Source organism: Carassius auratus, chromosome 16 (genome assembly GCF_003368295.1).
Source record: "Carassius auratus strain Wakin chromosome 16, ASM336829v1, whole genome shotgun sequence".
Taxonomy (NCBI): domain Eukaryota; kingdom Metazoa; phylum Chordata; class Actinopteri; order Cypriniformes; family Cyprinidae; genus Carassius; species Carassius auratus.
This window is the reverse complement of record NC_039258.1, coordinates 16,499,293-16,511,324: the sequence shown is the minus strand read 5'-3', so window position 1 is coordinate 16,511,324 and position 12,032 is coordinate 16,499,293. Positions and strand designations below refer to the sequence as shown.

At 38.5% G+C, this 12,032-nt stretch overlaps 1 protein-coding gene across 1 annotated transcript in view; it reads right to left on the bottom strand.

Annotated features, from left to right (window-relative positions):
- LOC113116317 (beta-1-syntrophin-like) overlaps positions 1–12,032 on the bottom strand; it is a 36,462-nt gene that overhangs the window by 4,399 nt on the left and 20,031 nt on the right. The window contains exons 2-5 of the mRNA XM_026284405.1: positions 11,265–11,481; positions 7,833–8,040; positions 3,223–3,359; positions 1,911–2,107 (exon numbers count right to left, since the gene is read on the bottom strand). Of these exons, the coding sequence (XP_026140190.1) occupies positions 1,911–2,107; positions 3,223–3,359; positions 7,833–8,040; positions 11,265–11,481 (759 nt within the window). The remainder of the gene's footprint in view (positions 1–1,910; positions 2,108–3,222; positions 3,360–7,832; positions 8,041–11,264; positions 11,482–12,032) is intronic.

The window sequence follows — 12,032 nt, the reverse complement described above, 5'->3', positions numbered from 1 at the left end:
TGAGACCACACAGGAACTCTGCCATGGCATTCCATTCTAAAAATACACTCTTTACTTAAACGACTTCAACATGAATAACGCACATCCCAAACTCCGAAATATTGTAGTGCAGCACAGAATGTTTTTGAATTCACTGTACAGTTGGAGCCATGGACCGCAACCTCAGATGACCGAGACGCATTTATCTTTGCATGGAAGCTTGCTAGTACCCACAAATCTACATTTGAAATAAGTATGTGTTTAACATTTAAGAAACTACAGCCGTAAAACTAATGTAAACGCATCAATGCGCAAGAAAATAAATGAGATCCTGGGCCGACATGGATCAACACTTGTTGCAAAGTTCCAGACTACTGCTAAGATGACAAACTGTTGCCACAGAGAAAAATATTCTTTAAAATAAATAAACCAAATAAATAAATGACAAATAAACCTGGTTAGTGATTTGAAGGTATCAAATTTTCCTGTTGCGATTAATTGTTAATGCTTTTATCACAGTATACGGTATTATCACAATATTTAAATTTAGTTTTTAAAAAGTCATAAAACAGTATAACAGGTTTAATAATAACATGTGAACATTGTGATGAACAACACAGCAAATCCACAAATCTTAATGGCTATTTTAGCTGCTTTATTTATGGGGTTTCCAGGGTAACGGCTGCATTTTCTGCAGTTTAGCGCCATCTGCTGTCAGAGAGTGAATGTGCTTTTATTCAGCGCATCTCTCACGTGTTCCCCAATGTGCTTCTCAGGCGTGCTTTACATCAGAGCCACACGCATCTTTCAAGCAGCATACAGCGGTGGACTGTGACCAGTTGATAGGAAAAGTATTCTTAAAATGCATTCCAAATTCAGAATAATTTTTAATATATAATTATTCATGGTATTTAGAAGTGCCCACGATAACAATTTTGTGCATATTCATTACCGTGATATATCGCATTACTGAATACCGGTACATGTCTAATCCTGGCACAATATTTCAGACTTGAGGAGTCCATAAAGATGCATTTCATTAAAAAATGATTTATTTTTTCAGTTTTAATTTTTCTAGACCTTTTTAACGGTTCGATTCAATTTTAGTAAGCATCTAATTAGGCCTAACTGAAATCATAAAATTTTTAAAATGTAACAATTTATTAAAATTGTTTACAATAATCGTTTTTTATTTATTTATGATGTAATACCAATGTATTATCAATAACATTGGTAATCAAATGAAGGCATAACTCATCTTATGTAAGCAATGTAATCTAATTAAAATGAGCAATTACTTAAAGTGCTGCACAATGAGTTTACTGTTAAAATTAAAACATTATAGGAAAATTTTATGATTATTCTTAAAAAAAATGTAATAATTGTATTATTACTTTGAGAAGTACATTCTACTGCACAATAGTAATTTGTTTGGCAAAATTCCATGTTAAATTTTACTTTTTTTTTAATTATTATTATTATACTTTGAGTTTCTCTCTGTGTGTGTGTGTGTGTGTGTGTGTGTGTGTGTATTTAGTTTGTGTGTTCTTGTCATCATATAGTATATACACTTTAGTATGTGTAGTAGATGAAACAGAGACATTCATTTACTCAGAGACACACAGTCTTTTGTGCTTTAATATTCACAGACACTAGTCCATAGTCAATTTCATGAACTATTACTGATTCATTCATCCAAGATTTGCCAAATTCCATGACATTACACATTATACAGTTAATAAATTTTCTTATGACTGGATTCCACATCTTGGAAATCATAAGTACCAGAAATAATTCTGCGGTTCCTCCTCTTTTAGAACCTCTGTTCTTTAGCATCAGTGTGAAAACCCCATTTTGGAAACTTGGAAGGGGGTTGGTGTGAACAGGCCATAAGACCCGTGAAAGGTGCAAAACGTAGGATCCATACTCACTGGTAGTGACTTCTTTGATCATCTCAGCAGCTGCGTGGCAGCCAGTGACTATCTGTCTGGTCCAGAGGGACAAGTCCTTGCAGGTCTCTGCTCTGAAAAGATGAGCTTCGATACCCAATCTGGTTCCCGTCCGTGTAGCAAAGCACAGCTCGCCACCAAGCTGTGGTGAACCCTTATCTGGACCAGAATGCACCAGCCTACGATTAAAAACTCAAGATAAGTGCACCATAGAAATCACTAACAAAAAACAAACAAAATGTTTTTTGGATATTTACCATAGTGCTTCTATACGAAAATGCCTTAAATTACCATGGTATTACTATGTTCCCATCACAGTACTTTTTTATTATTTGCATTTCATAATATTTATTTGAGTATTTCAAGGTACTTCAAAAATATGATAAATGGTATTACTATGGTACATTTACAAAAACACAATAGTACCCAATAGAATTTAAGTACCACGGTAGTTTTTATAAGTGCAACAAAACAACTTCAATTGACTGAATTTTTTATTTAACATCATGTTTCTTAACATCCATTTGCTGAAATCAGTCTCTCTAAGTTCAGGTTTGATATTAAATAGAATGCAGCAGTCAGGCTTCGACTGCAAATTCCCATTCATTTTCTCCATAAGGGAACTGATTTGAGCTGGTTGGTTTTGTTCATGGCTTATAACTTTTTAATGAAGAATTAACCCCTATGGGAAAAATGAATGGGAAAATACTTCAGCAACCAAGACCGCTGAAGACCTATATACGGGCTTTGGATTGGTCCAATGAGTTTTCACCGTTGGCGGGGCTGGCCGGCTTGACAGAACTTGAGATTTCACAGAGGAAGTCAAGCCAAAATAAGTTAAAAAAAGTTTTGAGAAAAAGCATAGCAAGACTCTGCCATTTTGGACAATCTCAGGGTCAACAAAACATTAGCACATGCCAGCTGAGCCTGTGATAACTGCCCTATCGGCCCTAGAGTGAGATCTGGGCTGCAGTCCAGTTAAACGTGGACTTTAAATCTATCCGTTGCAGTAATAGCTGCCACCTCATACAGCTTCAACAGGCCTTTAATAGCCATAATGCTTTTGTACTGTTTCCTTCCAGCTGGCCTGCAGTTGTGTATTTTAGTTCCCAATTGGTCAGCACTGCCAACTGGCATGCAAAAAGTGTGTGTGTGTGTTTACATGTGTGTGTACAGAGGCACGTGTTTAACAGAAGGGAGAGGAGGTGTGTGTACCTTGATTGGTTTTTCAAAGGTGTGTTTGTATGAACGAGTAAAATGAGAGCAGTAATGCTGTGTGTGTGTGTGTGTGTACCGTGTGGCGAGCAGAGGGTAGGTGTGTGTCGGGCTGAGCCAGTGTTCTCTCATGCGTGGCATACTGTCAAACAGCAGCAGGTCCTTCTCCGTCAACATCACCAGCACCGGCTTCCAGCACTGTCTCTCGCTTTCCGTCTGAAACACACACACACACACACCATGTATAACTTGTGAATAGCCTTTCAGGTGCCATATAATTACATTTTGTCCTAATTTTCCTCGTCTATTCATATGAAAGCCAGTGTAAAACGTCAAGTGCTGACATTAAGTCTTTTGTTCATCTGAGAGACTTGTTAATTAACATTGTCAAAGTGGTAAACCTCTCAAGGGTGTCTCTTTTAAGGCCACTTCCTGTGATAAACCACGGCAACTCCAAATACTTTCAGAACAAAGTAAAGCTTCAAAACCATTCAGCCTCTTCAACTTTTACTGATGTATCAGCAAAATGAGCACTTAAGTCCAGAGGTGTGTGTGTGTGTGATGTGATCTGATATGCATATTTTATACTAATGGAATGTATGAGAAATCATATGTAATGTTCAGATGGTCTAAAAAATTTTACATCATGTTTAAAGCATATCAAGATAACTCCAACTGCTTAGTCAGCAACCATGACACCCTGTTTACTGTCTTGATGCAAGTTCCTGTTTCTCACGTATAAAACTTGCTGGAAGGTAGGCCTATGTGCACATATTTGTTGTTTGGTATTTGAAAGTAAGTTTATTATTTGTTATTTGTTATAAGTTATTCTAACCTCACTGGAAAATATAACTTTAAACCAAATGTACAGTGGCCGAGAAAGATCAACATGCTGAGAAAAATACTCACAACACAACCAAAAACACAAACTCACTGAAAATACTCAAAACACAAATACGAACAACCTGCAAATACGCACAGAAAACATCGGAAATGTTTAAGAGAACAGAAAGGATTATTATGAACACCTGTTCAATTACTCATTAATGCAATTATCTAATCAACCAATCACATGGCAGTTGCTTCAATGCATTTAGGGGTGTGGTCCTGGTCAAAACAATCTCCTGAACTCCAAACTGAATGTCAGAATGGGAAAGAAAGGTGATTTAAGCAATTTTGAGTTTGGCATGGTTGTGGGTCCCTTTCACAATCTGCTCAGTTACTTGGATTTTCACGCACAACCATTTCTAGGGTTTACAAAGAATACTGTGAAAAGGGAAAAACATCCAGTATGTGGCAGTCCTGTGGGCGAAAATGCCTTGTTGATGCTAGAGGTCAGAGCAGAATGGGCCGACTGATTCAAGCTGATAGGAGAGCAACTTTGACTGAAATAACCACTCGTTACAACCGAGGTATGCAGCAAAGCATTGTGAAGCCACAACATTCACAACCTTGAGGCGGATGGGCTACAACAGCAGAAGACCCCACTGGGTACCACTCATCTCCACTACAAATAGGAAAAAGAGGCTACAGTTTGCATGAGCTCACCAAAATTGGACAGTTAAAGACTGGAAAAATGTTGCCTGGTCTGATGAGGCTCGATTTCTGTTGAGACATTCAGATGGTAGAGTCAGAATTTGGAGTAAACAGAATGAGAACATGGATCCATCATGCCTTGTTACCACTGTGCAGGCTGGTGGTGGTGGTGTAATGGTGTGGGGGGTGTTTTCTTGGCACACTTTAGGCCCCTTAGTGCCACTTGGGCATCGTTTAAATGCCACGGCCAACCTGAGCATTGTTTCTGACCATGTCCATCCCTTTATGACCACCATTTACCCATCCTCTGATGGCTACTTCCAGCAGGATAATGCACCATGTCACAAAGCTTCAATCATTTCAAATTGGTATTTTATATTGTACCCGTTTCACAAAAACCTTATTCCAACTCATTGTGACCTCGTCATTTATGATATTTGTTATTATGCTTCAACAAATTCTAACTGCCCCTCTAATGTCACATGGACTACTTTGAAGATGTTTTTCTTACCTTTCTGGACATGGACAGTATACCGTACACACAGCTTCAATGGAGGGACTGAGAGCTCTCGGACTAAATGCAAAATATCTTAAACTGTGTTCCAAAGATGAACAGAGGTCTCGCGGGTTTGGAACGACATGAGGGTGAGTTATTAATGACATAATTTTCGGTGACATTCATGACAGTCATTTTTGGGTGAACTAACCCTTGGACAATGTTATACACTGACTTAATGAGCTCAAAAGTAAACACGCTCTACAACTGAGTAATAGTTCACAAAGTTTTCCCAATAAGACCTCAAGTTGAGCCCAAGTGTGATTTACTGCTGAAGCCCTGCTCTATGACAGATGTCTCCTCAGGGCTTTGATATTCTGACAGACCACTCAAATCCTCACAAATCACAGGGTTGCTCTTCAGAGGGTCAGTTTGCCTTAAGGCTAAAGAGAGACCCCAGCGGGGCTGAGTGCATCAGAAGCAGATGCGTAACCACAAACTGGCCCTTGTTATAAGCTCCGGCCTTTGCACAAAGAAATCTGCTCGCTGTCTGGGCATTCGGAGCGCTGGAGGTTTTTTGCTCTGATATAATTATTCATCAAGGGGCCGGCAGGTTGGTAATAGGAGACGGTACGAGAAAGCTCTCATTAAAGGGCAGGCTGAGACGGGGCTGCCCACAGCCCTGCCATCACCACAGTTCTCTATTAGCCAGCCCTGCCAGGCCTCAGCTAATTGGACGGCGATGAAAAGGAAATTTAATAGGGAGGAAAAACCTGCGGTCACACTGAGAAGAGTCATCCTCCATCAATCGCTCCAGCACTGCACACCACGAATTCTGAGAATGCCTAAAAAAAAGCACTTCAGAACTGTCTGTACAATTTTCAGGATGTTAGCCATGTTTCCAACCAGAGCGTACAGTATAACCAGACCCTGTTAAAATGCTTGTGTGTGATCTTTACAGTTTGTTCAAAAATGCTGTTGCAAACATTAACATTTATCCAAGAGGACTATCACACAAGTGGGAAACGGGAGGGATGCAGAGCTCAGAGAACAGTTGTATCGAATGAAGTCAGTTAAATACAAAACATTCAAATTAGCTCCACAATCTCAAACGATCAACTGTCAACTTAATCATCTATATGAATATGATTAGATATTAGATAGTTATGCAGGAACTACGGATGTAGGTTTAATATATTTCCTGTAATGTGATGACTCTACATTGCAGTAGCATAACATCTTTCATTCTGCTATGCAATAGGCAGTTTGAAACGTGTAATATGTATTAAATTAAAGAGTGACTGTTAATGAATGCAGGTGTTGATGTATTTCTAATTAAAATGTCATATCGGGCGGGACATATCAAAATTAGTTTTCCTTTTTTTTTAAATATTAAATAGCAGTTCACTTCCATAACAGTCCCAAGAAAGCAGTACTTGACAGTTTGTGACAGGGCTGTTTAAAAGCTGTCTGACTGCTTGAGATGTTTCACATGGTACTGACGGGAAACCAAGTTTCATTTATCCCAAAGGAAAGCATGTGTCTCATATCGCTTCCTACTCCCTATATAGTCCACTATTCAAAACATAAGAAATAGCAAATGCGAAGAAGTAACCATTTCAGATGCAACTGTAGCATCTTTTTACAATGTCAGCAGCAGGACACATCAGATACTAGACAGCATTTGATTGCACAAAAAATCTGATATGCATATGCATGTCTGCTAAATGTGAATTTTCGTGAATTTATTTGTATTATATATTTTGAAGAACCAAACAGTCGTTGGTCTCCATTGACTTCCACAGCAGGGAAAGAAATACTATGGAAGTCAATAGGGACCATCAACCGTATGATTAGCATTCTTCAAAATATCTTCTTTATTGTTTAACATAAAGACTCATACAGGTTTGCAACGACATGAGAGTGAGTTAATGATGACAACATTTTCATTTTTGGTGAACTATTCCTTTAAGTCCGTTTTATATTAAAAGCCACAAAACTTCCATTTTGATTTCATAGGGAAATATAATTTTGTTGTTTTCATTATTCAACTAAATGTTCTCATTAGCTGTTACAATAATCTTGTGTTTTTGAATGGACTTACAGTGGAAAGTAAGAGACAAATATTAATAGTCATACTTGTGGGTGGTTTAATAAAAAAATGCTCTAAAGAGCACTTCAACAAACTCAATATCAACCACAGTGTTTTCTCATTTATGCTATTTTTTATAACTACGTTTTAAGTGACTGTATAAAGTCTTTGCATATCCAGAATTATCATAAAACTGGAAACATATTACAGTGGAACACTTAGATCAAACCAAAGACCTTGAGTTGATGCTGAGTTTTATGCAAGACATCCCTGTGGGTTTAGACAGTGTATTTTTACCAGATTTACTAACTTTTGCCTTACAGCTAAATGACACGTAAAAAACACAAGTTCTGATGATGATGTACGTTCATGCCATGTACATTTAATTCGAGCTGAACTGATTTGTACTGGACAGCAGGAACAGATTGGCTGGTGACATCACTAAGGCATAGTTCTTAAATATTAATTCAGTTTTGCAAAAATAATTTAACATTTTGTCTTCCATTCTGATAAATGTGAATACGGTCTCAGGGTTTTCATGAAATTGTATGCAACAAGTTTCCACCTTTTCCGCTAGCCATCCGAGGTGTCGGATCTCTCGGCTCCCGGCGATGCCGTGGCGGCCCGCGTGTTCCCGGAGTTCACAGATGACTTTACTGGTGAGGTTTGTGATGGCAGTTTGCATTAAAGTGAACCAGGTCTGGGCAGAAGATGTGTCTTTATGTCTCATGACTATTGTGTGCTTGGCATCAGAGGAGTGCAGCTCAATCTGCCTGAAACACAAGGAGCACAAGCTACAGGTTATTAAAACTTTAATTATATTGCCCTTTTTATAACATTTTAACAGGTTTTTAATTAAATAGATCTATATACATATATAGATAAGATTACTATATATAGGAAGATATATATAGCCGAGTGTGAAAAGGCAACAGATGGAGAAATAATTAATTATTTTCATAAAAAATAAATATAGTAGAGTTGAATGAGTACAAACGAGAATACATGTGATTAAATTTGACCACATTTCATTAAAAACAAGACATCTGCGTCCCTTTAAATACACACAGACAGTGCTGGAAAGAGCTCTGGAGTCAACATTAACCACCGGGATATCAGATCCACCCGGTTCAAACAGAACCATACATCAGTTCAGCTCCCGAGTTTACAGTGATAAATGCTCCACTCATACATCATCTAGAGGAAGAGTCTTAACCTTACACTCCACAATATCATTTTCAGGTGCGCCGTGTTGGTAAAAATAGACCTACTTTCATCAAGACAGAGAGTTTGGAGGGGCTTAGGGGGTGGGCACAGATGGAGCTGATTTGTTTGGAGTAGACTGGAGGAAAAAGCTTTCTGGATGAAGCCCAACCAGTTCTGCCTTTTAAGACTATAATTGGGAGAATTTCACAACTAATGGAGATGCCTGTGTCCAATTTAGGAAGTGAATGTTTCAGTCTCTTTCATAGCCAAAATAATTCTCTCTAAGGTAGTATGTGAACTTCAGAAAATTAACCTAAAATGTCCAACTCTGAGAACTTAAAGCATTTTTACCTACAGTTTACTTTACTAACATCGCCAGGGGATATCAGCGAATATAAAACTATAACAAAAAGAATGTTATGACTACCCGACCTATTCTTATTAACTAGAAAAGAATAGAATAGATGGAAAAGAATAGGATAGATAGAAGCAAATGCTCTTTTATTTACCACCAACCTCCTAATGAGGGGCAAACAGGACAGAAAGAAGATGAACTAAATTTAGATGGTCTCCAAACACACGGTGTCAAACCAAACAAGAGCAGGAGTAACACAGGACAGATGGAGAGGTCACTGACTCATCTGTTGTGGAGGAACATCCCCATACCCCCAACCATCAGCTACTCTCACTTCCTCCAAAAACAACTCCAGTTAAAGTTCCACTCTGAACACCGAACAGTGGAGGGAGGCACGATCTATTTTTATACCACATGGATATTGTTTAGGAATTTGACATGAATCCTCTCACAGTGTGGCACTTGAGGTAAGCCGAGAAATGTCTGCAGTGTTGATAGAGCTGTGCACGAACACCACAGTGATGGATGGGCTGGAAGACACGGGACACAATGGTTTAAATTGAAAACAGAGCTGGAGGGTGAGAGCTGACGACCTGGCAGCCGGTCTGCGGAGGGCTCCTGACTGACAGAACATGGCAGGAGTGGAACAGTCATGTCTGTCTATCTGCCTGTCAGTTTATCTCGCCATACGTCTCCAGGTTATAAACCCATGCCAGATATTTAAGCAATGTCTTATGAGCGAGAGTGCAGTTGTACTGAATACTAACACAGCTGTGATTCCTCCCATGGCAATGAGCATTGCAAAAGTGATATTGCCTGATATCTTCATAAAATTATTATAGACATCAGCAGTCTTGAAATCAGAGAAGAGTGTGGTTGTATAAGGTTCAATACAGCAACACATAGCAAAATAGGTGCTCAAGTTGAAGCTGGCCATGTTTTTGATTCTAATCTACAACAAAAAATACAGATAAAATGGATGCAGAATGTTTAACATTCCAGCAGCACACAGACACAAAGCCTTACTGTATTTTAAAAGGGATGTGACATGTTCCGCTTGTCATTACCATTCGTTCAGCGCTGGTACATCATCATTTAACACACTTCCTGTATAGTGTTATGGTTAATCTCACAAACCACAACGTTCGTCTGTCTGACGACAAAAGTACAATATACTGCAAAAAATAGCACAAAAACAGACTGTTGTTGGTGGGAACTTTTACCTCTCAAGCAAAAACACTTTCAACAATACAGTACACACATTATGTGTGTGTGTATATATATATATATATATATATATATATACATACACACAGTACAATATTTGCATCCTCCATGTATGAAAAATAAATTCCTTCTTAAGATGTTTGCACTAGTTGCACAATTTTACATCTCAAGATGCATATTATGTAATTTTGAAAATGGTGAACATGGTTTATGGTTTTGAAACACATGTATTGTTTATAATGGTATTTTGTTGATATAAACTGAAAAAACCATTGTACATGTTTACTATATTGCATTGATATACAACAAACCAGATAATGCTATTTGTATTTATATGGTATATACAGTTCAAAAGTTTAGGGTTGGTATCATTTTGAATGTTTCTTTATCCTCACAAAGGCTGGTCTGGGACCTCTACAGCGGTGCAATAAATGCAATCATTAAATGCTGCAGTTTATCTTATGGACACTGGTAACCAGAAAACATACAGTGACCTTGTTGGCCTCTTAATAAATATTGTATTCATAATTTATTTCACTATTCTTTATGGTGTGTGAGCTCTCTTTTTCCCTCGTATTCCACAGTCATTCAGAACAGCCATGTCACAGATTTAATGTTCTGCATCATATCTTGTTTTCTATTTGGAGTGATTTTTGGCCATGTTTTTTTGTAAAGTGTCCAGCTCAAGCATTCTGGCAACATACGAGATCTTTGAAGTCATTGTTGACATGGACTTTGATGTTGTCCTCCATCACTTTTGAAGATATGAAGGTTCGTCCACTGACAAGCAGAGCACTCTAGTACTCTTTAGACATCAAATAACGGAGTGAGCGACCAGCATAAAGCATTTGTTGTGTGGAGTGCATTACCAGGGTTGTCACATTCACCCGCTGAATAATGAGACCCCTTACAGCTCATACTGAGACGGCATTACAAAGAGATTGTCTAAAACACTTCCAATCACCTTCTCCACCATTTTGACAAATACTACACAAGAAAAATCCATAATATTAGTACAAAGTACACACACGTAAAAGTTTTTTTCAATAAATACTGAATTTATTTAGACGAAAATGCTTAATTATTATTTTTTTTATATTCTTTAATGCTTTAAACATTAACATATTGGATTTTAACCTCTCATAAAGTAATGCTGCAAGTTTTGCAAACTTATGGTGGTCAATATATTGAATGCATAAGAAGCAGTACCTGTTTTCTGGGTCAGGGACGGTCATACTGCGGGTGATGTAGCACATTTTGAGGGGGATGTATCTGCGGTCGCCCTGTAAGGACAGTGAGGGGGGGCTGGGGATATCGAAGTGAGGACTGCCGAGACGAGGGGACTCAGGAGGCGGTGTCTCCCAGCCGATCTCAGACACCGGTGACCCTTTTTTCACATATGGTGTCGCTTCACGCATGTACTTCACTGGAATGAAAAAAGAAAGGGGTTAGTGAAGGGTCGCAACATTATCTGTGAACTGTTCCCACGTTCTCTTCAGCTCATGTTCTTTGATGAAAAAAACAAAAAAACAAACACTATCAGTAGATGCACATACTCAAAGACCACAAAACAAAGCTCTGCGAATACATTTTCCATCACATGTGTGCGCTGGGCCTTAACCAGTCAAAATTGAAAGCAGGAAACCCCTACGCAAACCACTTCACTCCCACAGCTGTCCTGAGTGAGGAAATCAATTCACCGCACATTTGCATACTATCCTATTGCATTGCTAGGCGATTACTGCTGGTTTTATGACAGGCCAATGAACTCGAGGCTAAAGCATCTGAACGTGCTGATATGGGATTACAACCGCCATGCTTCTCAGGTGAACGTCACGCTGAGGGCCAATTATTCCCATTCCATATGACAGCTTAATCTTTACAGGAAGTGAGCAGAGAGCTATTTCACAGCACTAGAGGCATTTCACAATTACCCATAAAGAAAACACATTCAAATGGGCTGTTTGGCTATTTGGC